This window comes from Vipera ursinii, assembly GCF_947247035.1.
Source record: "Vipera ursinii genome assembly, chromosome: 15".
In the NCBI taxonomy this organism is placed as follows: domain Eukaryota; kingdom Metazoa; phylum Chordata; class Lepidosauria; order Squamata; family Viperidae; genus Vipera; species Vipera ursinii.
In genome coordinates this window covers 1,672,856-1,700,109 of record NC_139528.1, presented here as the reverse complement: position 1 = coordinate 1,700,109, position 27,254 = coordinate 1,672,856, and the positions used below count along the sequence as shown (strand labels likewise).

The 27,254-nt window shown below is 49.2% G+C and overlaps 2 protein-coding genes across 3 annotated transcripts in view; one reads left to right on the top strand and one right to left on the bottom strand.

Annotated features, from left to right (window-relative positions):
* Window positions 1-7,168, top strand: part of SLC27A3 (solute carrier family 27 member 3) — a gene marked incomplete at its 5' end in the record, with an annotated part of 8,608 nt that extends 1,440 nt beyond the window's left edge. The window contains 9 exons of the mRNA XM_083374836.1: window positions 707-916; window positions 1,390-1,548; window positions 1,860-1,984; window positions 2,774-2,968; window positions 3,254-3,344; window positions 4,291-4,489; window positions 4,833-4,930; window positions 5,179-5,309; window positions 5,437-7,168. Coding sequence (XP_083230962.1) covers window positions 707-916; window positions 1,390-1,548; window positions 1,860-1,984; window positions 2,774-2,968; window positions 3,254-3,344; window positions 4,291-4,489; window positions 4,833-4,930; window positions 5,179-5,309; window positions 5,437-5,613 — 1,385 coding nt within the window. The 3' untranslated portion in view covers window positions 5,614-7,168. The remainder of the gene's footprint in view (window positions 1-706; window positions 917-1,389; window positions 1,549-1,859; window positions 1,985-2,773; window positions 2,969-3,253; window positions 3,345-4,290; window positions 4,490-4,832; window positions 4,931-5,178; window positions 5,310-5,436) is intronic.
* A 6,427-nt stretch (window positions 7,169-13,595) lies between these two features.
* Window positions 13,596-27,254, bottom strand: part of GATAD2B (GATA zinc finger domain containing 2B) — a 31,419-nt gene continuing 17,760 nt past the window's right edge. For both annotated transcript variants that reach the window (XM_083374787.1, XM_083374788.1), the window contains exons 3-11: window positions 23,633-23,765; window positions 23,256-23,387; window positions 22,574-22,705; window positions 22,198-22,368; window positions 21,097-21,412; window positions 19,804-20,006; window positions 19,461-19,574; window positions 18,927-19,044; window positions 13,596-18,101 (exon numbers count right to left, since the gene is read on the bottom strand). In XM_083374787.1, the coding sequence (XP_083230913.1) occupies window positions 17,968-18,101; window positions 18,927-19,044; window positions 19,461-19,574; window positions 19,804-20,006; window positions 21,097-21,412; window positions 22,198-22,368; window positions 22,574-22,705; window positions 23,256-23,387; window positions 23,633-23,765 (1,453 nt within the window). In that variant the 3' untranslated portion in view covers window positions 13,596-17,967. The remainder of the gene's footprint in view (window positions 18,102-18,926; window positions 19,045-19,460; window positions 19,575-19,803; window positions 20,007-21,096; window positions 21,413-22,197; window positions 22,369-22,573; window positions 22,706-23,255; window positions 23,388-23,632; window positions 23,766-27,254) is intronic.

Sequence of the window (27,254 nt, the reverse complement as noted above, 5' to 3'; positions counted from 1 at the left end):
GCTTTTTAAGAAGAGACTGGACAGCCACTTGTCCGAAATGCTATAGGGTTTCCTGCCTGAGCAGGGGGTTGGACTAGATGACCTCCAAGGTCCCTTCCAACTTTATATTATATTATATTAGTTCCCTGGCATGGAGGCATCCATGCCTGGGTTGAGCTCATGGATAGGTGAGCAAGCAAGCAGAAGAGAGAACAAAAGGGAGCAGACAAGAGCAGCCCCTGAGCAGAGGTTTTTATAGGGGTCCTCAGCCCCTCCCTTACCATAAAACTCTCGCCAATGGGGCTGCAGGGGCCGGGGACCCCTGACCCACCAGTGGGAGCAAAGAAGCCTCTTTGCTCCCATCTGATGACCTTTTGGGGGAACTGCCATGGCTGGCACAAAACATCTAACAGTGAGCGCCCGGCCGGCCCGGGGTGGAGGGGAGGATGGGTACTGGGGTCGTCGGGCCTGCCCGGGACCCCCGGGTTGACGTAGGAGAGGGGGGAGAGGCGGGGGAGGATGGGGCTGAGCCGTCCCACCTTTGCGTCAGGAGGCCCGGGGTCTTCTCCTAACTGCTATTTCTTCTCCTCTGGTCACACCGACCCTGCGAGGTAGGCCAGGCTCAGGGGCAAAGAGAGAGAGAGAGGGGGGCTCAAAGTCACCGCAGGAGCTTGACACCCCCCTCTCCCCCCCAATGCACACACTCAGTCTCTCTGCCTCTTTGCAGAACTGTTCGGAGCCGTGGAGCCCATCCTGCCCAGCCTGAAGGAGATGGGCGTGGGCGTCTGGGTGATGGGGAAGGGGCCCTATCCGCCGGGCGTGATCAGCCTGCAGGATCTGCTGGAGGAAGCCTCTGAGGACCCCTTGCCCTACGAACTCTCCACTCCGCGCCACCTGATGGACACCTGCCTGTACATCTTCACTTCCGGCACGACAGGTGGGGGAAAGGGTGGAGGGGCAGGCGGAGGTTTCTGGAGGGCTTCAGGAGTCGGGGGGGGTGGGTGGGTGGGTGGGTGGGTTCCAGGAAGGCAGCAGCAAGTTTGATGCATCCCAAAATCGCATCTTTAAACAACAATTGTGTCTCTGTGGCCTTGGTTTCTTTTGCTACTTTGGGGCAAAGTTGTGGGTGGAATTCATAGCACAAATACTGTGTAGCAATCGAAGTTTTTTAAAAACATAATATGTTTCTTTTTGTTTTTCCCCTTCTTTCACCCTCCCTCCCTTCCGCTCCTTCCTTTTCTTCCTTCCTTCCTCACTCACTCATTCACTCACTCTCCATTCTTCTTTCTTTCTTTCTTTCTTTCTTTCTTTCTTTCTTTCTTTCTTTCTTTCTTTCTTTCTTTCTTTCTTTCTCTTCCTTCCTTCCTTCCTTCCTTCCTTCCTTCCTTCCTTCCTTCCCTTCCTCTTCAGGCCTCCCCAAGGCTGCCCGGGTCAGCCACTTGAAGACCATCCTCTGCTTAGGATTTTACAAGCTGGTGGGGGCCTGCAGCTCAGACGTCATTTACCTGACCCTGCCTTTGCATCACATGTCCGGCAGCCTTTTGGGCATCCTCGGCACGTTTGGCCTCGGTAAGTGTGTAGGAGCTTTGCTGGCTCTTTCACCCGTCAGGCAAGGCAGAGAAACGCCTTCCGTCCCGTGCTCCTTCTCCCCTCTAGAATTCGGGGTAGATTGCTCTTGGCTTTGGAGGCTCTACTTAACTGTTCCTGCTTCCCAGCCAAGGGATTCGCTTTTCATCTCCGATACCATTTTGTCGTAGTCAAAAGTGCGGTTTAAGGAGGTGAATCTCCCTGGGGAAGAACGAAAAGAGGACTTTCTAAAGTCATGAGGACTAGAAACCTTGCTTAGCTTTCTTGGGAAAAGGGTTCACATTTCTCGACAGGTGCCACCTGTGTGCTGAAGAAAAAGTTCTCAGCCAGCCAGTTTTGGCCGGACTGTCGAGCTCACGGGGTGACCGTCTTCCAATACATCGGAGAGCTTTGCCGGTACCTGGTCAACCAGCCACAGGTAAATGTGGGAAAAAGGTGGATCTGTATGTCTCCCTCTGGTGGCCAATGCTGATATTACTGCTGGGATTTCTGCCATTTTCCCATTTCTTTCTCTTCCTTCCTTCCTTCCTTCCTTCCTTCCTTCCTTCCTTCCTTCCTTCCTTCTTTTATTGCAACTCTGATTCACTTTTTCCTCCCTCCCTCAACTCCCAGCCGGGTTTCTGCCTTGGTAACTTCTTGAATTCATCCCCCCACCTCCTGTCTCGATTTCCGAATAAAGTTTACAAGCCAAGAGGACCACGAAGCAAAAGGGGCTTCTTTAACATTGTGGCATGCCAGGTTGCTAAGCAAAATTGTTAATTGCTCATATATGTATATATATTTTCATCTTTACAATTTTATTGTAAGCCGCCCAGAGTCGTCAGCTTTGGATCGCGTGACGAACAGAGTATCAATTTAATTAATAAATAAAAATGCCGTTGTGGCAAACAACTTTTTCTTCCATGCCGCACTGGGCGGCGTGACACTTCCCTTCTCAGCATCGCCCATCTCCCTTACAGAAATCCCTCCAGATCCCCCACCGTCCAATCCCAGAACGATTCTTGCCATTCATTGGCGACCACAAAGGGCTCCTCCAAATGTCCAAAATGGGTTAATTTCCCGGGCTCCGAATCGTTACCCAAACATCCCCCGAAGGTCTGTCTTCTCTCCCTCTTCGCTGGCCAACGCAACCCGTTGTTACCCACATTTCAACTTGCAAAGAAGCCGGACCCTGTTGTGCCACCGTGTTCCTCCTTCTTTCCCGCAGAGCCCAGCTGATCGGGAGCACTCCTTGCGAATGGCCGTGGGCAGCGGGATGCGTCCGGATGTCTGGCGCGAATTTCTCCGCCGTTTCGGAGACATCAAAGTGGTGGAAACTTACGGCATGACCGAAGGGAATGTCACCCTGTTCAACTACACTGGCAGGGTGGGGGCTGTGGGGCGCGCCTCCTGGATTTATAAGGTGGGCATCACGACATTCCTGGAAGTTTATAGCTTTGCTTTCCCGGGGCAGGCTCAAGAGACAAGGCAATAAATGCGTGAAGTTAAGTACAGTTTTCTAAAATAAAGGACGGTCCTTTATTATTTGTTTTTATCAGGCACCGAAGATCGTGCCACCCAGAAATAAAACTTGTAGTAAAGGAGGGGTACTTGATAAAAAATAAAAGAAGCAGAAGAGCTAAAGTATTTTTGCGCAGCGTTCGTAGAAGGAAAGATTGCACCATGATTTTTTTTTCCCTCTCTGCAGTGCTTCAGTCCCTTTGAGTTGGTTCGTTTTGACGCTGTCCAAGGCGCTCCACTTAGAGACGAGGCCGGGCGGTGCCAGCGGGTGAATATAGGTGACAAAAGGAGCTTTTTAGGGGTGCCATCTTTGCGCCCCCCCTTCCCTTCCGCCCCGCCTGCATTCCTAGTTGATGTTTTCCAGCGAGTTACAAGCCGTCCTTGACTTACTGACTGCAATCGGGAGCAGAATTCCAATTTTATCACCTCGTTTCGCTGCGGTCGCTAAATGAATCACTGCAGAGGTTCATTGAATCGTGCAGTCGTTAAATGAATCCGGCTTCCCTGATTGTCTTGTCAGAAGCCGGTTGGGTGGCCGTAAATTGGTGATCCCATCAAACCCCCCCCCACCAGATCACTGCAACCATCAAAGACACACTTAACGGTTGTAAAGTTTCTGAATTTTGATCTCATGATTATGAGGAATGCTGTGACGGTTGTTAAGCTGAGGACCGGCCGTAAGTCACTTTTTCAGCGATGTCGTAACTTTGGAACAGTTGCTAAACCATTTGTTTAATATTGCAATTCCACCCAGAGTGACCCTGTGACAAAGATGGGCGTCCAATAAATGTAATAATAAATAATTAGAAATTAGAATACTAGAATTAGAATAAGAATTAATTAGAATTAGAATTTTGGGGAGTTGGAAGAGACCTTGTAGGCCATCTAGCCCAACCCCCTAAACAATTTCTGACAGATGGGAGGAAGGAAGGAAGGAAGGAAGGAAGGAAGGAAGGAAGGAAGGAAGGAAGGAAAGAAAGGAAACAAAGGAAAAAGGAAGGAAATAGAAAAAGGAAGGAAAGAGGAAGGAAGGAAGGAAGGAGAGAAAGGAAGGGAAGGAAGAGAAAAAGAAGGAAATGAAAAAAGGAGAGAAAAGGAAGGAGAGAAAGAAAGAAAGAAAGGAAAAAACAGAAAAGAAGGAAGGAAAAAAAGGAGAAAGAGAAAGAAAAAGGAAGGAAGGTCCTAATCCGAGGACTCTCTGGGCTGTTGTTTTCCTTCCCACAGGGGAACCGGGCCTCCTGGTCTCTCCCATCACCTTGCGTAACCCCTTCCTCGGATACGCCGGCGGGCGCGAACTGACTGAGGCGAAGATGCTGCGCGGCGTCTTTACCAACGGGGACGTTTATTTCAACTCGGGGGACTTGATGGTGCAAGACGGCGAAGGGTTCGTCAGCTTTTGGGACCGTACTGGAGACACCTACCGGTAAGGTTTCTTCTTTTTTCCCCCGCACCTGAGCCGAGTGCGAATCCTGCCCTTGAGCTCAGCCGTTGGTAAGGCTTGAACCACTTTACTCAGTTCAGGCAAAAGGCGCACCAACGCTTCCGAGAAGCTTGCGTTAAGGGCAAGATACTCCTCGATTTAATCTGATTTATTTATTTATTATTTTTTCACAATTCCTGCCTTGCATCATATTCCCCATCGGTCACACGAGGGCGCCCTTCCCTAAAGAAAACTTTCCCGGGAATTTTCAATTTAAAAATAAAAAAATAAAAAATAGTCCCCAAAGATATCTTCTCTGACTACCCACCGTTTCCCCCCACCATAGTTGGAAAGGCGAAAATGTGGCCGCCACAGAAGTCGGGGAGACTTTGAGCAAGCTGGATGCTTTGCGGGAAGTCACGGTTTACGGTGTGACCGTCCCAGGTAAGCGTTAGGAAAATCAGGACTGGACTAGAAGACCTCTTAAGGTCCCTTCCGATTCTGTTATTCTGCATCCTTTGTGGAAAGTGGAACGTTTATTTCACAAAGGTGCATTTCATCGAGTTACTGGTTTCCTTGGTCATTAAGTGTGGAAAACGATCCTGAGTCGCTTTTTTTCCGGTGCTGTTGTGACTTCAAACGGTCGCTAAACGAATTGTCGCAAGTTGAGGACCGTCTGCGTTCTCTTCCAGGACACGACGGCCGGGCAGGGATGGCCACTTTGGTGCTGCGGCCGGAGGCCGACTTCAATGGCCCCCAAGTCTACAAGCAGATGTCCGAGCTGCTTCCTCCGTACGCCTGGCCTCGCTTCCTGCGAATCCAGGTAAGCCTCCAGCTTGATTTTGCCTTCTGAGCTCACAACAGCCCTGCGAGGGAGGCCAGGGCGGGGTCTGGAGGCCCAGATCTGCGCCGCCCGTTCACGATGATGGCCTGATTTTCCTTCTGCTCAGGAGAAGCTGGAGATGACAGAGACCTTCAAGCAGAAACGGTTCCGCCTGGTGGAGGAAGGCTTTGACCCCACCCGGATCTCGGACCCCCTGTTCGTGCTGGACGTTGCCGCGAGGACCTACGTGCCTCTCACGCCGGACGTCTGGAAGAAGATCGCCGCGGGAGAGCTACGCCTGTAATGGAGCTGCTCTCCATCCCGGGGTAAAAGCTGGACTCTGTTGCACTGGACAATCCTGGCTGGGGGTGGGGGGGTGGGGGTGGGTGCATTACATTTAGTCCTCAACGTACGGCCGTAACAGAGCTGGGAATTTACGGCGTTGGCTGAGATGGGCAGCTATAGAAAATCAAATATATATACAGAAGGTCATAAATGGCGATCAGGAGGCTGCAAGTGCATTTAAGGACGGTCGTCATAACTTTGAAACTGGAGCTTTGGAGGGATGCTTACATCGTCACTTGGGATGCCGAGCGATCGGTCGTAAGCTGAGGACTCTCTGTCTTCCTCTGCCTCCATTTTCACGCAACCTCGGTGAAGTGTCTTCCTTGTAATGCAACCATTTTTCACCCACCTTCCGCTGGCCCTTACAGTTTGGGGCTGGATTCTCCAATTTTCCAAATTTTGGGGTTTTTTTACGAGATCTTTAAAATCTACAAGTCAGCCTTTTCTCTCTCCGGAGGCTGAAAAATCACCATTTTTTTGGGGGGGGGGGCGTCCCTGAAGCTGGGAACGTTTGTAACCCTCTCAATTTACCCAAATTCCTGTTTGGGAAGTTCAAAGTGTTGTTTTTTTTTGCACCTTGGATTCTAAAAGAGCCCCAGTTTTTCCTCCGCACACCAGCAAAGCTATCAATGGCCTACCTCACAAGGCCAGTTTTTGTTGGTTTTTTTTTTTTTTTTTTGCAATTTTGCTGGTCAGACCAGATAAATCTATCCAGAGCTGCTCACCTTGACAGCTCGGATGGGCTGAATCGGTTTTGATTCCAAGTGCCTTGGGGGGGGGGGCGGACTCAGATCTTTTAAACCAGCCATAATGTTTTGTTTCAAAGTTGGGGGGGTGGGTTGTGTTATTTTATTTTGGGGCATTTTGATGGAATACAAAGACTTGAGAGGCTGGCTTTTGTCCTTGAGAAAGGGCTGGCTGGGGGATTATGGGAGTTGAAGTCCATCGATGTTGGCTAGGGAATTATGGGAGTTGCAGTAACACAGTTTCTAAATGTTCACTTATTCACCTAAGTGCATTTACTATCAAACGGTGAAATTAATCTGCTTGGGAAATTCCGTTTATTCCATTCTTCCGCCTTATACAGGTATATAATTTTATTTTGCTATTCTTCTTTCATTATTTGATGGAACGGCTCTTCTGCCAAATGCTTCTTTTTTTTTTAAAGGTGTAAGAGAATAGAGCAGTCTTTTATCATATATCACATCGTGTTTTAAGGTTTTATTTTATTTCAGTGTTGATGCAACAGCCGTTCTGCTGAATACCTCTTTTAAAAAAAAAAAGAATCCAAGGGAATGCGGAAGTAATATGCACCACATTTTACTACTTGATCATTTTTATTTTATATTTTACATTTTGTCTGATTTTACAGAACAGCGATTCTGCCCAATGCATCTTTTTTAAAAAAAAAATAATAATAATTGCAAGACAATGCAGAAGCAATGTGACAGAAACAACATGTGTGACATTTTTATTATGTTATCTGTTTATCTATTATATTATTTTATACTGTATTTCGTTTTTATTTTTCTTAACGGAATAACCATTCTGCAAAATGCCTTTTTTTAAAAAATAAAAATGCAAAGATTGGAGAAAGACCCCCCTCCCCCACCCAGCAATAGAGTCTGCTCTGACACCCAGGTTAATCAATTAATTGATTATAGATCGATAAGGTGGCCTAATTCGAAACGAGGCGGCTGCAACATTCCACGACAGCCCGAGGCCATTTTCCTCTCCTCGGGGTGGCCTACCTCGGAAGGCGGTTGTGAGCTCAAAACCGCCCTACGTTGCAGGGCCAAAGGGAGGGGTGGGGGAATAGAGGATCTTGAAGGAAGCGGCATCCCCAAAAACGGGTGCGAATTTGGACGGTTTCTGCAACTTTCAAACCGGCCTAAAACTCAGTTGCTAGTTTAATAAAAATCAGGAGCTGCCTTGCTTGCGTTTCACTCTTCTATCTACCTCTCTTGCGCCCCCTTTTTTGCAATGTTGGGGTGCCGGTAAAAGGAAACGGGGTCACCTTCCCCCTCCCCCTTTGGGCATTGTCTTCCTAGCTGCCTCCCCTTCCCCCCCGCTACAAAGAGAGGTTGTGTGGGGGGGTGCCCCATTGTGCCTAGAGAATAGGGTCATCGGCTTGTGTAAGTGACACCATGAATGGACCAAGGAAGGCGGACAAAAAGGGGGGGCACCTTGCCCGCCCACTCAAACAGCCCCCCCCAATCCAGGACTTTTAATTCAGTTAACTGGATAGAGCCCACCCACCCACAAATAACGCCCAGGTGAGTTCTCCTTGGCCTGGCACAGGCAGGGCAAGGTGACGGGTGCCAAGGATGCCGCTGAATTACCCAGCCTTGGGAAGTTGGAAAAGGGAGGGAGAGGGAGGGAGGGAGGGGTGGGAGAGAAAAGAGGGAGGGGCTCTGAAGCCAAAGGCAATTGGGTAGCTCTGCCCCCCCCTCACAGAGCCAGTCCCCCCCCTCCTCCTCCTCGCACCCAGCTCCGATTATATCAATGAAACCGGTGGTCACAAAGGGTGAACAATGGGATTTTTCAGCTGGCCAATTTAGCTTCCCCAGGCTGGATTGAGGAGGGTCTCAAAATTTGGGGTGAGGGTCCACCAAAGAAAGGGAGGCACCCAGGTTGGGACAACAAAGTTGAGGCCGAAGGCTTCATATTTTCATTTTATTGGGGAATTAGCGCAACCGAGCAGGGGGTGTGGGTGTGTGTGGGGGGGTGCTGCTGGCAAAGAGCCAGGGACCCCCGCTCTTTCTTTAGGGATTATTCACCAGAGAGAAACTTTGCAGGTTGAGCCGGGTTTTGGATTGCTATTGGGGAACAAAAATCGCCAGCCGTTGGCAGGCGATGCTGCCGTGGAGATGCTGGATGGTGCTAGGGCTCTTTCTGCAAAAGTGGGGTAAGTATATCCATCATTATTATCGCGTCAACATCTAGCATGAAATTTTGGGCCCGACCTGAAGGTCGAAGGCAGACCAAACGAGACGTTTAATTCAGGGTTATTGTGCAATTAATTGCGGTTTTTAATGGCTTTGCAAAGGGATGGGATGTGCTAACCGGGGTTTCCAAAGAGGCAATTGAGCAAAAGAAACAAAATCGAGCAAAACGAGAGGGAAATAGAAAAATAGAAGTTTTCAGAGCTAATTTCCCACTCGGGCTGGGATCTTGGGCAGAAAACCTCGCTTTTTTAGACGTTTTTCAAGAACTGGCGTTCAAACAAATCCAGCATCTTCGTGTCAAAACGAGGAGTGTCTTCTTACTGAGACCAACGTTTGGCTGATCGTTTTGCGTTTTCAGCCAGGCTATTCAGAATGATCTAAGAAGTGAAAAAAAATAAAAAAAAAATAAAAACATGCACAACTTGTTCAGTGTTTGTTTCAGTAGGTAGCCAGACAATGTTGTCTTTGTGTATTTTTGTCAGTGTGCAGCCACCCACAAATGGGGAGATTTTAGTGTGGTTATTTGACCGAAATGACAACATTAAGTTAGCCGGTTGTGCACGGGCAGTTGTCCATTTACAAACCTGTTTTGGAGAGGATTCAAGGAATCAAGTTCATCCTCGTGGTTTGTAAAATTAGTCAAGGTTTGCTAAACCGTGGTTTAGTTTTCCTGAGTGATCTGGAAACTCCTATATATATATTTTTTAACATTAGCAAAAATTGACGAAGGAATTCAGAATTCACCTATGTTTCTTGTCTGAGTGTTATTTAATAGAAGAGCAGAATAACAGAATAAAACAGAAGAGGAGAGTAGCAGAATAAAAGAATAAAAGAGAATAACAGAATGAAAAAGAATAGAAAGCAGAAAAAAAGAATAAAACAGAATAGCAGAATAAAACAGAAGAACAGAACAGAACAGCAGAATAATCGAGTTGGAAGCAAACTTGGTCTTCTCATCCAGTTTTAATTCCTAGAAACGAAGGAATAGGCAGAAACTTTTAAATTGAAAAGAATAATTAAAATAAAGGGGATGATAAAATCTGAGGATATTGAAATCCCCAGCTACAATTCTTACACTTTCTTTGAAATGGGAATTCAACCAGAATTTGATCTGGTCAGAACAAAGCTCTTTATAAATAGCCTTAGATCGATCTTCATTGGATCAAAGGAAGTTGCTGATAGGTTCACACAATCCAAGAGAGACACCCCCCCCAAACCATCTTTTCAATCCTAACACTTTTAAAACAAGCCTGCTTAAGCGAGAATATAAAAAATGCTCCCCTGCCCGGCCCCCAAATTTCTCTTCTGCAACTCCGAAGACAAGATTTGTTTCCTTGGCAAAGTCTTTTATCGGCTCCATAATCCACCCTCGGAAAAGTTTCCGGGAAAAGCTGGTTTGCAAAAAAAAAAAAAAAAAAAAAAAAGAAGAAGAAGAAGAGGAGAAACCAGGCTTGATAGGAGGAGAACTCAGCTTGTCAAAAAGGTTCAAACTTGAGATCAGAGGCTGTGCCTGCTCGGCGATGCGCGAAGAGTTTTATTTATTTTATTTTATTTATTTTAATTCCATTTATATCCCACCCTTCTCCGAAGACTCAGGGCGGCTTACAAGCTTAGCAGTAGCCTTCATTCTATGTATATGCCTGCTTATTAGGGCTTTCACACACACCCCAAGCGGCATTATTACAAAGTCAGCTTAATTGCCCCCAACAATCTGGGTCCTCATTTTACCTACCTGGGAAGGAGGGAAGGCTGAGTCAACCTTGAGCCTGGTGGGACTCGAACCTGCACTAATTGCAGGCAGCTGGTGTTACTTAAGGAGGCATTAGCCCACTGCTCCACCAAGGCTCTTGGTGTTTCACGCGAGGATTAACCCGGGCAAGCGTGAAAACCATTAGACCAACTTTGCAGGCTGTTTTAGCCCCCAAGTTGATCTCAGCTTCTTTTTTCATATGTCGTGGCCAGCCAAACCTGGATGTGAGATTCCAAGTGTGGTCTTAGTAAGGCTTGATAAAAGTGGCGATGAACGACGCTTCGCGTGCTTTTTTGGTTAGCGGAGGGGATGTCTTTTGGCAAAATTAGGGTTTCTCCTTTCACCCACCCCAAGCTGAAATGAGTTTGATCTTTGTTTTCCTCAAATAGCAGGTGCTTCCCGACACGTAGGGAAGCACGGAGAGGGGTTCAAGGGCCGGGCCGGAGTCAACACCAAGGAGCGTTGGTTGAATTCTCATGAGGAGTTTGGATGGTCCATAGCTCTGAGTTGGGAGTTTTTAAGATCCAGCATGGTTGACCCAAGGTGTCTCCCAAGGGAACCGTGGTAGCTCATGGTCAAGATTTCTTCCTTCCTTCCCTATCCTCTCTCTCTCTCTCCCCATCTCCTCTTTCCTTCCCTTTCTCCCCTGTCCTTGTCTCCCCCTCCTTCCTTCCTTCCTTGTCCATCCCTCCCTCCTTCCTTCCTTCTGCTGCTTTCCTCTCCTCTTCCTTCCCTCCCTCCCCTTTCCCTCCTTCATTGCTTCTCTCCCTCCTTCCCTCTCTCCATCCCTTCCCTCCCTCCTTCCCCATTCTTCCCTCCTTCTCTCCCTCCTTCCCTCTCTCCATCCCTTCCCTCCCTCCTTCCCTATTCTTCCCTCCCTCCTTGCTTCTCTATCTCCTTTATTTCTCTCCCTATTACATCCTTCCTTCCTTGTCCCTCCCTTTCCTCTCTCCATCCCTCCATCCCTCTCCCATGCTGCTTTCCTTTGCTCTTTCCTTCCTCCCCTTCCCCTTCTACATTCCTTCCATCTTTTTCCTTCCTTCCTTTGTTCCTTCCCTCGTTTCTTTCTCTGTAGGCATGTTTCCCCAGCAGAGCTCTTCCGGGGGGGGTGTTTCACCCCCCCCAAGTCTGCCCTTTAAAGGGGAAACCATTTTATCAGCAAGGGATCCTCGGGGAGGGAGGGGGGGTCAGACGTAGGTAGCCGAAACGAAATCCAGGCACCATTTTATTTTCCTGCTCTTTCTCTTGAAATACTTCAGGAGGGCTGAAAATTGGCGGGAGACTGGAAAGATGGGCCTTAAGGTAAAGGTAAAGGTTCCCCCGCACACGCGGGCTAGTCGTTTCCGACTCTAGGGGCCGGTGCTCATCTCCGTTTCAAAGCCGAAGAGCCAGCGCTTGTCCAAGGACATCTCCGTGGTCATGTGGCCGGCATGACTAGATGCCAAAGGCGCACGGAACGCTGTTACCTTCCCACCGGAGTGGTCCCTGTTTTTCTACTCGCATTTTTACCTGCTTTCGAACTGCTAGGTTGGCAGAAGCTGGGACGAGTAACAGGCGCTCACTCTGCTACGCGGCACTCGGGATTCGACCCGCCAAACCGCCGACCTTCTGATCGACAAGCTCAGCGTCCTAACCCACTGAGCCACCGCATCCCTAAGATGGGCCTTGAAATCCCTGCTGATAAAGAGAGGAAAAAATGGCTAGTACCAATGAGATAAGCAAAGGCTTTTTGAATCTTAAAAAAAATGGCTTTACAAAAAAAAGTTTGCGGAACAAGGAGGCAAGCTTTAAAAGGACCCAGCCAGAGTCTTCCTGGGAGATTAAATTAAAAATAAATAAATAAATAAATGGGGGAAGGGGACTCTTTTGAGTTATGGAGAAGCTAAGGACCCCTGCAAAAGAGGAAATTCCAGGCAAATTTTTTTTTTAATTTACTGTAGAGACCTTTTAATTACTGCTAAGTTTGTAAAGCTGCCCTGAGTCTTCGGAGAAGGGCGGGATATAAATGGAATTAAAATTAAAAAAAAATAATAATTTTTGTTGTTGTTAGCCGCCCTGAGTCCCTCGAGAGATAGGGCGGGATATAAGTCCCATTAATAAATAAATAAAAATAAATAAATAAATGAAGAACGGAGGAAAATCTACCGAACTAGCCGAGAAACCTGGAACTGTTAAAATTCCAGCTGGAAGAAACTGGACATATGGATCCAAACTGGACCTCTCTCTTCATGACCAACTTCCTCTTGGGGGGGGGGGAAAGGAAAATAAATGGTACCAACCTCAAATTATTGAAGGTTTTGGAAATCCACAGTGGCAGGGGGTTGGACTAGATGACCTCCAAGGTCCCTTCCAACTTTTATTATTTCACAGCTGAACAAAAGCTGCCCAAATTAAGGGGGGGGGGAAATTCTTTTTAAAAGGTATTTTGGAAGGAAGAAACGGATGGGAAAATAAAACCTCTTAGGCAAACGGAAGATGGTTTTTTTTGGGGGGGGAGAATTGGACTTTTTCGGATATTTTTTCCTCCAAATTTTAATGCGGACTCCTAATTTTAGATGCCGAGGGTCTTTTTTTCCTCCTTTTGTGAATTTTCTTTTTTTTGGGGGGGGGGGCGTGTATGTCTGGTGGCAAAGTCACCCCCGCTTAGCCACTGAAGGTTACAAAACCTTGAACTCGTAAATGCCTGGGAAAACTTTGTTGACCGTTTTGAAAATTAAAAAAAAATTATTCTTGGCTGCCTGTTTTTTCGGGTTGGGGTTCGTGGGGGTGTGTGGCGAAAGAAGCGGCTAAAAATATTTCTCTAGCGGCCAAGATGATGTTAGACTTTTGAGGGCCTGGAAGAAAATCCCTTTTTATCAATTCTGGGGGTCGTTGGGGTCTTTTTACGACCTTCCTTGCCACAGTTAAATCACACGGTCGCTAAGCGAATCTGGATTCCCCCCCATTGACTTTGCTTGTCAGAAGGTTGCAAGAGGGGATCACTGCAACTGTCTTAAGTACACGTCAGTTTCCAAGCCTCTGAAGTTTGATCACGTGACCAGGGGGATGCTGCGACGGTCGTTAAGTGTGGAAAGGGGTCGTAAGTCCCCCTTTTTCAGTGCCGTGGCAACTTTCAACAGTCAGTAAGTGAACGGCTGTTAAGTCGAGGACCGCCTGTAGATTTACAGTGGCTGTTAAGATGCGGCAGAGAGCTGAAACGAGAGAAGAATTTATTCCAGCCGCCGAAGCAGCCACATCAAAATGTATAAACCATTCCTTTCTTTATTAAACATAGCTTGGAAGTGATAAATATTACAAAGTTTTTTTTTTAATCCTTTCTCCAAAAATTAGCTTATTATTATTATTATCATTATTTTAATCAGGTCACTGCATAATCAATTGGCAATGTTTAAACAACTTTCTTTCGTTCGTTTGTTTAATCCTCCTTTCATCATCGCCTTTTAAACCGGATCCAAAAACACAAGGCCAAAAAATTTTTTAAAAGAAAAAAAAAAAAAAAAAAGAAATTAAAAACCCCTCTTAAAATGGTGCAAAAAGGGCTGGTTTCCTTCTCTCTCTCCCCTCCCCCAGCCGTGCTGCCCCTTAGACCTCCACCCCACTATTTCCACCTTACAATTTGCCGAGTGGTTCCCAAGTTAAGCTGGAGATGTGACCTGGGAGGGGGTTTGTCCCAAAGCTCCTTTCTCCCCGCCCCAAAATAGACCCGACGTCTGCAACAGGAAGAAGCTACTGGTTGAAACCAAAATAAGACCAAGGTAGGGGTTGCCAGCCGTTTGGCAAAAGTCCAAGAATGGTCAGACGTTTCTCTGTCGGCTTCTTTAGGACCTTCCAAGTTGGGCGTTTCTCAACCTTCTCAAAATATTCAAACGTGCCTTTTAAGGTGGATGGAACTCAACTCCCAGAATTCCCCAACCACTTGATGTCGGGTGGACCTCAACTCCCAGAATTCCCCAACCACTTGATGTCGGGTGGACCTCAACTCCCAGAATTCCTCAACCACTTAAGATGGATGGGTTTCAACTCCCAGAAGTCTCACACAGTCAAGTTCTTCCATGTTTGATAGCCGGTCGTCTCCAAAGCTTCAACCCGACCTAATAAAATGAAGCGGTGGTTGACAGGCAAAGAATTTGGGGTGGGGGATGAGAAGAAGGCAGGAAGGAGCCATCTTGAATGCTGGAACGCCTGGCCCATCAAGAGATGGAACTAAGGGTGTTGAAATGCCAAGACTGCAACGAAAGAAGAGGCTGAGAGCTTAACGTCGCTGTGATGGTGATCTTCTGGAAAGTTCTACCAAGGAAGAAAGAATGCGGGTGAAGCCATAACTGCGATCGTCTCTAAAGATCTACCAAGGAAGAAAGAAGATGGGTGAAGACGTTCTTCTCAAGCGTTCCACCAAAAAAAAAAAAAAGATGAAAAGTTGACAAGGCAGAAGATGAGTTGAGTTATCCAAAATGGAGATGAAGGTAACACCAGAAGATTCCCTTCTGGGGAACACCCAAAAGACCAAACCTCCATCTCTGGGGTGGGGTGAGAAGATCGGAAGGGAGGTTTCAAAGATCTCCTTGGCCAAGGTCAAAAACCAGAAGCTTTGTCCCAAAGCCAAAGCATCTTTTACAATCAGTGCAAATTTACAGTTGAATCGTTCAGATCCGTGGTAATACTTGTTGGTTGTGCTCGCCCTCACCCCCAAGGAACCCCCCCCAACTGAAAAATAAAATCTAGGGTGGACTTAAGAGGAGCAGAACTCAGGCCAGCCTTGTGTTGGGGTGTTGTGTGTGTGTGTCCTGGGGGTACGAGAAGATGAAAAGGCACCATTGTGGGAACTAAGAGCCACCAAGTCCATTTCAGCTTTTTTGGGGGGGGGGAGGGGAGCTGAAAAGGGGGTGCATGGGTGGACGGGAGCTGCCCATCCCTCTTCAGCCCTCCCCCCTTCCCCAGGAAACCACTTTTTGCACATTTTAATGTCATACACAAAGGAGTTCACACTACAAAAGGACATCGACAAACGTCACAATATCCATGGCTAAGCTGTCTCTTTTTTGCGGTTTTGATTTTTCTCTATACAATGTACAACTTTTTGTTTCGTTGTCTTCTCCCTCCCCTCTTCCCCCACCCCATCTTCCTTCCTTTTTTTTCCATTTCTTTTCTCTGGTTTTTTTTTTCTTCCTTTTCTTTAACGTGTCAAGAAATAGCTTATATACAACAAACGAGTCCTTGTTATAACGGGTATTTTTTTTCCTTTTTTTCGGCAGCAAGGTTACTGTTTATAAGCAAAGAGAAACTTTCGTGGAGGGAGGGGCGCGAAGGACAGGGGAGGAAATTTAAGGGGGGGGCAGGATGGCTTCTCCCCCCCCTCCCCGTTCTCCCGACGGAACCGTTAACGTACAAAATAAAATAAAATAAAAATATAAACAAGGAAACAAAACAGAAGCTCGGCATAATTCACAAAGCAGCTACAACTAAACAGTAACCCCCCCCACTCCCCCCAAAGAAAGAAATGGAAGCCAGCATATTAATCTCTGTACCTTTTTCTTTTGAAATTTAAAAAAAAGGTATTTTTCTATATTACATCCCCAAAAATAGACAGAAAGAGATAAAGAGAAAAATAAAGAGGAGGGGAGGGGGTAGGAAAGAGCTTAGGTTTACTGGGGGGGGGGGGGCAGTGAGAAATCAAATTTCTGAAGAGTGCTCCAAAGGGAACAGAGATGGGTGGGCAGGTCAATTTAAGACCCTGCCAGAAAATCAGTCCTCCGTCTAGCAACGTTCCCATCTATTTTGGCTAATTTCTTGGCATTAAATTCAAACAGGCGGCTTTTTTGGAAACTTTTTTTTTTTGGGATACTTGAGCAAAAATTATTGCACGTTTCCTACATCACCGAAAAGGAAAAGAAAAAAAAGATTATGCGAGAGGAAGGAAGGAAGGAAGGGACACAAGGATGGGAGGAAGGGAAGGAAAGAAAATCAGCACAATATCCAACCCAAACTGATAACCCCAAAATCTTAACCTACGTGACCCACTGAATTAAGGCGGGTCCTTGGCGACACCCCCCCCTTGCCAGTTGGAGCCACAACAGAGAAAGCCCCAGGGAAAGAGTAGTAAGGAGGGGGGCGCCTAGGGCGAGCCGGGAGAAGGGGCAAGGGGGGGGGACTTAAAAAATGCCACGTTCGAAACAAAACAAAACCATCGCCGAGGCCTTTGAGGCTGCCACGTGGCGAAGCTGGCTCGCTAGAGAATTGCACAAATTTGGGGAAGGGGAGGCCCGGAGCGGCGCGTCGGGGCTGTCCGGGTTTAGATGCCGGGATGGTGCCTCTGCTTTTCTGACTCGTCCCGAGGATTTTAAGGAGCGTCGGGATGGGGGGGTGCAAAATCCAGGTCTTGGGTCTCTTCTGGGTCCCATCCAGACAAAGCTTCCTGCCGCCTCCCGTAGATGTAAGTGCTGTAAGTGCTGAAGAGGTTGGACGGGCGATAAAGGAGCAGAGTGTCCCTCTCTGGAGTTGGCGGCCTTTTCAGAGGGGGACCGATGGCCGAGGTGGTCCCAAGAATCCCAGGGTTAATCATTGGGAGCGAGGAGGGAAAGTCTGGGCCCGAGAACAGGTGGTGTTCTCACGTTCCCGATCGCCGCTGCGTGGGAAATAACAACTTTCCTGGGCGGGCGAAGCAGAGAAGGAAAAAAAACAACAAGCAGAGTGGCGAATACGACGGGCAAAGGAATTGGCGAGGGGGAAGAGGCTTCCTGCCTCCGGCATCTAACGGCTGGAAGGGATGGCAAAGATCCAGGGTCCCTGGATCTTTTCTTTGGCCCAGATGGATGTTGGCCAACGCACGGAGGCGAGGGTCGAAGAAATCTCCGGCTTGCGGAAGTTTCATCTTCCTAGCGTGGACGATTCAAAACACAAAAAAACCTTTGGTTTCCACTCTGGCTGGTCTTCCCGTCTCCAAAAGCAGCCTTCTCGTGGATTTTTTTGACACCCCCTCCCCAAACCAGGGTTGGCTTCAAGCTCCGGAGAGGGGCAAACGTTGTCATCCTCCCCCCCTCGCCGATCCCTCCTTTTGGGGGGGGGGACGACCAGGATGGGGAAAAAAACCCGTTCCGAGACTCCAGGAATCCCATCCTCTCGAGGTGGTCAACTTTTATCCCTCCCTCGAGAGTGAAAAAGCCAAAGGCGTTAAAAAAAAAAAGAGAAAAAAAAGCAGCCGTTAAAAATTCTACAAGTTGCCATTACAGACAGAAAACCCGAACAAAACGAGAAAAGAGAAAGTGCGTTAAAAACAAACGGGAAACACACGGGCATGGTGCCAGGGGGTCCCGGCTGATGCGTTCTGACATGGGAGGGGGGAGCAGGAAAGGGCTTGAGGGCTCCCACCGCCCCAAAAACAAAATCCAGAGTGGGGCGGCTCAGGTACAGGGGTGCGAGCGAGACGGTTGCGAAGAGGGCGGGTTGTGTGAAAGTTTTCTCGTCTTCATTTTTGCTTTTCTTTCTCTTCTTTTTTCCCAATGTTTTCTGGGGTCTGTCCCTCCGTGGTAGGCACCAGTACAGGCACTGCATGCGACGGACGAGGGGGGTGGGGTGGGCGCAGATGGGGAGTCATGAGGAGGGGGGGGCAGGGCTGGTGTTATTTTTGCCCACTGATGGATTGCGATATCGAGCGCGGAGGGATCATATCGAGGAGATATTCCCGCTGCCGGTCCGCCAAGCTGGACCCTTTGTGGCCGCCCATCCCAGCGTTCAGGTAGGCGATGTTGACTCCTGGAGAGATGGGGGGGGGGGGAAGATAAAATCAGTTTTTGGGAGGTTCTGGAAAATTCCTCACCTAGCCATCTCAGAGTTTATAAGGAAAACATTTCAAGGTGAGCTTGTCTTTCTTGGCAGTGGGAAGAAAACCAAGCGAGACGGGGAAAAAATGCGGTTAAGGCAGGACATACGGAATGTAAATCGAGCAGAAGCTTTGAAGAAGCATTCCAGGAGGACAGAAGAATTGGGAATTGGGTGGAGGGTTTAGCCTGCCCCTGCAGCTGGAGGTTCAAGCTAACAGGTGTGGCTATCAGCCACGCGGAGGGACCACATGGCTGGGTCTTTGCTTCCTTCAAGGATTCAGGGGCAAATGCTAATTCTAGAGCTTCAGAACCGAACATGAAAGAGATAAGGGAGGAAACAGCCGCATTAAATCTTTGGATTTATGGTTTCCAAAGGTTTTTTTTTTAAAAAAATCTATCCCTCTAGAGATAGAAAATTAGGTTTGTACGAGCAAAATGTAGTAGTTTACAAAAAAAAAATAGCCTTGGGTTTGGGAAATCCTGATTTGGTCTTGTGGAGAATGTGAGCTTATCGTCGACACAAAAAGAGCAAGGGTTTTTCCAGACCTTCCCGAATTTGGGACATTCCCAGTCTGGTGTTTGTAATAACCATGGAACAAAGACTGGGAAACAGTCCGGAGCGTGGACTGTTCTGTGTCTCCGGCATGATGAAGCTCAGGTGGGCTCTAGCTTGAAGCATCTCCAGCAGAAGGCTGGGGGCCTGGCTCTGTGGCTGAATTCCACCCACCTCCTTCCAGCCCCAATTCGGCCCGGTTACCTGGCATCCCAAGGAGACCGCTAGCGACGGGGAGCTGCGGTGCCTGTGCGAAGTTGGACAGCATGGAACGAGCGGAGGTGGGCAAACTGCGTTGTAGGGAGCTTTGAGGCTGGGGGGCCTGGAGGGAGGAGAGAAGGAAGGAAGGAAGAAGTGTAGTTATGCTGGATGCCTTCATTGCGTTTAAAATGCTTTGTGTTGTGTTAAGATAGTATTGGAATTGTTAAGCTGCCAGAGTCCCTATAATCGGGATGAGGAAGGAAGGAAGGAAGGAAGGGCAAAAGAGAGGGAGGGAAGAGAGGAGGGAGGGAGGGAAGGAAAGGAAGGAAAATAGAGGGAAGGAAGGAAAAGAAATTGAAGGAAGAAAAGAGGGAGGGAGGGAAGGAGGGAGCCCAAAGTCAGTTGTGGGACAGCCCTTAAACCCAACGCCATTTTGACTGAAGGGGCATCTGAGCCAGCCACGGAACTGGGTGGCAGAGGCAGGCTGGGCCCTCCTCCAGGTGGGCAAAGGGGCCAGGCGGGCGAGGGGGGCCTCACCTGACGGAGTGTGTGATGCCTCATGATGCTCTCCTGCTTGCTGACGCTGGCCACGCTGGCCGGGGCCGTGGTGGGCGAGAGGGTGGCCTGCTGCTGCAGCCGCTGCTCGATCTCCTGGGGAAGGCGGGAGGGAGACCGTCGCCACCCAGTCTGTGCGGGCGAAGCCCACGGCCAGCCGCAGCCGAGGACATTTCCCTCCCCCCTTCCTCTCCTGCCGCTCAGCAAAAAAACAAAAAAACAAAACCCAGGCCTCGTGCAACGGGGGTGGGTGGGTGGGGGATGTTTTGCACGCTCAGCCTGCTCACGCCCCCCCCCACCCCCAGCCCACGGCCCCTCGACCTGCCTGCTCCTGCTGCAAAGCTTTGACGAAGGCGTTCTTCAGCCGGTTGGTGTGCTCGGCCTTGAGGGCCTTCTTCTGATTGGAGGTCATGCACTGCTCGCAGAGGATCTTCCCGTTCTTCTCCTGCTTCCAGTGCGGGGTGAAGTCCGTGCGGCACTGGGCGCAGACGAAGGGCTCCACTCGGAGGAGGGAGGCGCAGCCTTTGCCTGGGGGTGGGGGGGAAGGAGGAGGAGGCCCAATTATCCAAGGAAAGCAATGAAGCCCGCCTTTATTATTATTTTTTTTTAATTAATAACCCTAACCTACTCACTACTCCTTTCTCCTCCTCTTTTCCCTACAAACACAATCCTGCCGAGTGGGCTGGGCGGAGGGGGAAGGACTGGCCCGAAGCCCCCCAGCTGCTTTTGTGTGTGTGCCTAAGACGGGACTAGAACTCACCGTTTGCTAGTGATTGGCCCACAGTCACCCAGTTCACTGCCATGCCTAAGGCGGGACTAGAACTCGCTGTCTCCTGGGGATTGGCCCCAAGCCAACCAGTCAGCTTTCACGCTTAAGGCCGGACTAGATCTCACCGTTTCCTGGTGACTGCTCCAAAGTCACCCAGCTCATTTTCATGGTTAAGGCAGGACTAGAACTCACTGTCTCCTGGTTCCTAGCTTGGTGCCTTCGGCACTGGATCAAAGGGGCTTTAGCGAAATGCTAGCGGTGAGCTAATTTAGGGAAAAACTGGGAGCGTTGCTGGATTTCCTCCTGCAATGACCCACAAAGGGCCGCTGGGGAACCAGAAGCTAAAATTATTTATTTGGGGGCTGTTTTATTTAATTTCTTTTAACTTTAGTATTGTTGCTTTTATTGTTGTTAGCCGCCCTGAGTCCTTTGGGAGATAGGGTGGCATATAAGTCCCCCCCAAAAATAAATAAAATAAATAAATAAAATAAAATAAAATAATAAAATAAAATAAATAAAGTAAAATAAAATAAATAAAATAAATAAAAAAATAAAATAAAATAAATAAAATTAAATTAAATTAAATAAATAAAATAAAATAATAAAATAAATAAAGTAAAATAAAGTAAAATAAAATAAAATAAATAAAATAAATAAATAAAATAATAAAATAAATAAATAAAATAAAATAAAATAAAATAAAATAAATAAAATAAAATTAAATAAATTAAATAAAATAATAAAATAAAATAAATAAATAAATAAATAAAATAAAATAAAATCTGGGACTTCTTCCAGCTCAAGTCTGGTGCCTGATGAAGGGCGCCTCCCTCGCCCTGCCTCCTTTACCTTGGCTGTCAATGACGCTCTGGACCACTTCTTCCAGTCCCACCATGTAGATGAACTCGCTGTTGGCCGCGCTGGGCAGGAAGTGGAGCAAGGGGGCGGGGGGCTTGGGGGGCGGGATCTCCAACAGAGTCTTTTCCAGCTGCTTGCGCAGGGCGAGCTTGGCGGCAGCCTGGGAGTTGGCGGCGTCATTCATGGCGCTAGGGCTGGGCAGGGGGGACGCCACCCTGTTCACCGTCCCGGGCTGGATGTGGGAGGCGAGGTTCATATAGATGGCGGAGGAGCTGGTTCGCTGGCAGGGCACGGCCGAGGAGGACGGCTGGGGGAGGGGAGGGGGAGGAGAGACAAGACACAACTTCAAAGTCTGGCCCTACGTTAGTGGGCGCCAGCCTTACTTCTCGTTTGTGTTCCCATCCTCTTCTCTATTCTCCTTTGTGTTCCCATCCCTTTCTCTTTTCCTTTGTGTTCCCATCCCTTCCTCTCTTCTCCTTTGCGTTCCCATCCCTTTCTCTCTTCTCCTTTGCGTTCCCATCCCCTTCTCTCTTCTCCTTTGTGTTTCTATCCTTTTCTCTGTTCACCTTTGTGTTCCCATCCCTTTCTCTCTTTTCCTGTGTGTTCCCATCCCTCTCTTCTCCTTTGTGTTCCCATCCCTTTCTCTTTTCCTTTGTGTTCCCATCCCTTTCTCTCTTCTCCTTTGTGTTCCCATCCTTCTCTTTTCCTGTGTTCCCATCCCTCTTCTCCTTTGTGCTTCCATCCCTTTCTCTCTTTTCTGCTGTTTCCATCCCTCTTTTCCTGTGTTCCCATCCCTCCCTTTTCTCTCTTCTCCTTTGTGCTTCCATCCCTTTCTCTCTTTTCTGCTTTGCTTCCATCCCTCTCTTTTCCTGTTCCCATCCCTCTCTTCTCCTTTGTGTTTCCATCCTTTTCTCTGTTCTGCGTTGTGTTTCCATCCCTCTCTTCTCCTTTTGTGTTTCCATCCCTCTCTCTCTTTTCTGCTTTGCATTTCCATCCCTTTCTCTCTTTTCCTTTGCGTTCCCATCCCCTTCTCTATTCTCCTTTGTGTTTCCATCCCTTTCTCTCCAAACGGGAAGACTTCTCGTCACTCACTGGCTGGTAATTGATAGCAGGGCTCATGTTGGGCGTGGTGCTGCGGATCAGGCCTGGTTTGGGAGGGATGCGCTGTCCTTGAAGCTGCGTGGGGTTGGGGGCAATGACGCGCTGGGATATAAGCATGTGGGGAAGGGCGGTGTTGGTGGCCGATCGGATGACACTGTGACCCTGTCCCAAGGAGCAAGAGAAAGTTTAAGTCCTTCAAGAGCCAGACAGCTATTGCTGGGTTAGTTTTTTCAACTTCCCACTCCAACTCAGCGGTGCCAGGAGTTGCCCATCCCAAGACTGCCCAGGCTGGACCCTGCTTAGTTAGCCACCTGCCTTTCTGGCCTAAGGCAGGACTAGAATTAAGAGTTTCCTGGAGGTCTCTTACCTGTAATGTTCGGAGGTTTTGGGGCTCAACCCCTTGAACTCCAGGTCGGGAGGGGAGTTTGGACAGAGCCTGCTGTCCGACGTGGGCAGGAGATGGCTGGACTATAGACGCTGCATTCTGGACAACCGGAGTCTGGCCGAGGGTGGAAAGAAAGAGACGGAGGATTATTCGAAAAATGAGAAAGACAGTGGATTAAAAAGAGAGGGGGAGGTCTCTTGGAAGATCTTCCAGAGAATATAAACTTTTCTTGATCAGCTCGCAGCGAGATGAGTGATGCTACCCACCTGGCCAGGGAGAATTTGATTGGCAAGAGGGGACAAGTAGAATTAGGTGTCCATGTGGTTTTCGGCTAAACCAGGGGTCTCCAAACTTGACAACTTTAAGACCGGAGGACTTCAACTGCCAGAATTCCCCAGCTGGCAGAGTTAATACACCAGGTATGTGCAACCTTGTTTAACTGCACAGCTGGCTGGGGAATTCTGGGAGTCGCAAGTCTGCCGAGCCTTAAAAGTTGCTGGGTTTGGAGACCCCTGGGCTAAACCGAACGCGAGGAGTTTTGCGCTGGGAGAGGAAACCATCTCTGGGCCCTTCTTCTGGGTTCATAAAACAGGGCTGGCCAGGCCTGGCCAACTGAGGTGTGGACGGGAGGGAAGGCCAGGCTGACCGGCGCTCGCCGCCTCACCTTCTGGACCACGTTCTCCTTCTGCAGCTGGCTTTGCCGTAGTTTCTTCAGCAGCACCAGCCGGGCTTCCTCTAGTCGCAACTCATCCCGGAGTTGTTTGATGAGCTGCTGCCTCTCCTCCACCCCTTTCCCCTGCAGAAAGGAGGCCACGAGGTGAGGACGGAGGGCAACTTTCCTCCAGGGCTCGCCGGTCAGAGCACCCAGCGGGGAAACAACCCCCACCCCACCCCGGCTCCCCTTAGCAGGTTTTAAGAGGCTGCTGTGGTCTGGGGGGCCCAACCCAATCCAGGGAAGAGGGTCTTAGGCAAGCCACAAGACCCTCCGCCCGCTCTTGCGAATGTGCTCCCTGCGCCGCCTTGTTCTCTGCCTCGATGTACCTTGAACATTTCCAGATTGGCTGCCTTCAGCCGCTCTTCCATGCGGGAACTGGAGCGAGGGCTGGAGGCCTCGTTGTCGGAGAGGACAATGACATCCGGAGAGGGGGTGAGCCGTCCCCGGTCCTGATCGCTGCTGATCTCAGAAAGGGGGAGGGGAGGTCGTTGAGAGAAAAAAAGGCAGAGTGAGTGAAGTTGTGGGGGGGGTGTTGGACAGGGAGACAAGAAGTGACCTGAAGGAAGTTGTCGCTTACAAAGCGGGACCCAGAAAGGAAAGGTGTCGGAGAAGGTAAAAGATGGGTTGTGTGACATCAAGTGACCACATAGATTTTCTCTACAAAATGTGTCCCCAGCCTGGTCCTTCAGTGCTCCCATCACTGCTGTAACCAGGCTTCCATCCACTTCGTTCCATCATCTCTCTATTTCTCTCTCCATCCATCCATCCATCCATCCATCCATCCATCCATCCATCCATCCATCCTCTCTATCTATCTGTATCTCCACCATCTATTTATCTATCTCTCCATCCATCAATCCTCTCTATACATCTGTATCATCTCTCTATTTCTGCCTTGCCATCCAAGCATTCATCCATCCATCCGTCCATCATCTATTTATCTATCCAACCATCCACCCATCATCTCTCTATTGATCTATCTCCCAATCCATCCAGCCATTTGTCCATCCTCTCTAGTCTCTCTCTAATCCATCCTTCCTTCCTTCCTTCCTTCCTTCCTTCCTTCCTTCCTTCCTTCCTTCCTTCCTTCCTTCCTTTCTTCCTTCCTTCCTTCCTTCCTTCTCTATTCTCTCTATCCATCCCCCCGCCCCCCGCCCTCTCACTCATTCTGCCGGCGAGGTCTTTCTCAAGGTAAGAGCTTTCCTCAAGAGCTGGGTCTTTATCCAAGGCGTCCCAGTGACCATCACTTGGTCCTGTGGGGCTCCTTGGGGCTCCCTGAGCTGGCTTGCTTTCCCGGCAGACGTTTCGTGACCCAAACTAGGGAACATCCTTGGTTCTATGAAGTTATACATTTCCCAAGGCCTGGCCCCGTTTAAAACCCCCACCCCACCAGCCTAGGGTGGCCTTTTTCACCTATGATTGTTCAACGGCCGTACACGAAAGGAGCAGAAAGCTGCCCTCAGCATAAACGAAATCGAGTCTTCTCAGCTTTTAATAGCTTTTCCTATTTTCTGCCTCATCTCTGCTCTGATCCCGGCTGGGATGCTCAATTACATAAGCCCCCACGTGAACGCAAATAGCTTGGAGCGCCTGCCCACCCATCCAGCAGCCCACCAGCCACCAAAGGCAAGTTGTTGTTGTTGGTTGTTTCTCTGGGGATGTGTGTGGAGCCCTGGGTCGGCCCTAGCCAAGTCCTGGCTCCCAGTCTGGGTCCTTTGAAGTTCAAGAGAGAGAGAGAGAGTTTCCCAGTGAAGGTTCCTCTCTGGGCAGGCAGTCCTCCACTTACGACGGCCGCTGAGCCCCCCCCCCAATTTTCTCTGGCTCAGCAAGACATCCTGTTGGGTGGCTTTTGCCCCGTTTCGCGACCGTTCTTGCCGCACTTCTGAAGTGAGTCACGGCAGTTGTGAAAGTCAGCCCCACAGCCCCCCCCCCCGTGGACCTCGCTTGTCGAGAGGGTCGCAAAAAGGGATCAAGAGGGCAGCAGGGCTGAGTCCCAGTTTAATGAAAAGAAGGACTTGGGGGGACGGGGGAGGGAAGACACACACACGAGAGCAGACTTCCAGTATTTGAGGGGCTGCCCCAAAGAAGAGGGGGGTTTTTTTCCACCCTAGTCTCCAAAGCACCAGAAGGCAGGACAAGAAACAACGGAGGGAAAGTAATCGAGGAGAGAAGCAACCTGGAATTAAGGAGAAACTTCCTAACAAGTGAGGACCATGAACCAGTGGAACCGCTTGCCACCGCAAGTCGTGGCTGCTCCATCACTGAAGGCTTTCAAGAAGAGACTGGGTGAGATGGCGTAGGGTCTCCTGCTAGAGCAAGGGGTTGGACTAGAAGACCTCCAAGGTCCCTTCCAACGCTGCTATTCTGTCCTGACGCGACGGTAAAGAAGAATTAGGAGGGAAGTTAACTTCTCGCGAAAGGACGGACGGGTAAGGGGAGCAAAGGCCCACGAGAGAAGCCTTGAGTGGCGGCGGATACCTGTGTTCCATGCTCCTCTCCCCCAGAGAAAGGCTCTGCGCACACCAGGCCAAATTGAGGCCCGGAAGGGAATCAGTGGAGACCAGAGGCGGCCGCCCCTTCTTGTCGCCTGGAGACGCAAGATGCAACCCGGTGGTAACCAAGCGCTCGCTGGTTGCACTGTGACATCACACAGAGGGGAGGACCACAAGCCACCCAGGGTGTTTTGTGGGCCAAGGGACCCCCCCAAACCACAAAGACTGGAGTCGGGAGAGGGGTGGAAAGGCCCCTGTTCTCACAACTCCCACAACCTTAGCGGGTTCTGCTCCCTAGAGGGCAACGAGATGATGATCAGGGATGGTCAATAAAACGGCTCGGCTTGTTGGGAGGAAGAAGCGGCAATATCGAACGTGGCGGGTGGGAAGACCTTCCCCAGGAGGAATTCAAGTTGTCCAGGATGCTCGGTTGATCCTAGAGATCTTAGCTTCTTCTCCATAACCAGGATCTTCTGTCCTTCACTGATACGTGAGAAAGACCTTGAGAGACGGGGGCAAAGAAAGGCTGGCTAGGAACGATCAGATAAGAGGTGGCAGAGCCCCGAGCGGCATAAGGGGTGGAGAAAAAAAGACACAGAAGGGACCCTCCCAAGCTTCTGGAGCTATAGAGGAGAAGGTGGGGGGGGGATGGTCCTTTCAAGCCTTGCAAGATTCTGTTGACGTAGCCCTACCATGAAGCAGAATTAGATCATTTCCTGTCTGCTCTACCTGGGAAAGGCGGCGCGGCAGCTCAGCGGTTAAGACATCAGTCTTGTTGGTTGGAAATCTGGCAGCCCAGGTTCGAGACCCGAGCGCCACGGGACGGGGTGAGCTCCTGTCCTCCCCTCACAGCTCCTGCCAACCTAGCAGTTCGAGAGGAGGCAAGTGCGAGTAGGTAAATAGGGACCACTTGGGCGGGAAGGTAACAGCGCGCCGCAACGTCACGACCGGGGAAACGTTTTCGGACGACGACGGCTCGACGGTCAAGAGCCTTGGTGGAGCAGTGGGCTAATGCCTCCTTAAGTAACACCAGCTGCCTGCAATTAGTGCAGGTTCGCATCCCACCAGGATCAAGGTTGACTCAGCCTTCCATCCTTCCGAGGTAGGTAAAATGAGGACCCAGATTGTTGGGGGCAATTAAGCTGACTTTGTAATAATGCCGCTTGGGTGTGTGTGTGAAAGCCCTAATAAGCAGGCATATACATGGAATGAAGGCTACTGCTAAGCTTGTAAGCCGCCCTGAGTCTTCGGAGAAGGGCGGGATATAAATGGAATTAAAATAAATAAAATATACATAGAATGAAGGCTACTGCTAAGCTTGTAAGCCGCCCTGAGTCTTCGGAGAAGGGCGGGATATAAATAGAATTAAAATAAATAAAATAAATAAATGAAGCGGAGGTGGGCGCCATCCATCCCTATAGCTGACAACGGCTAGCGGAGTCAAGTTACTTTGACT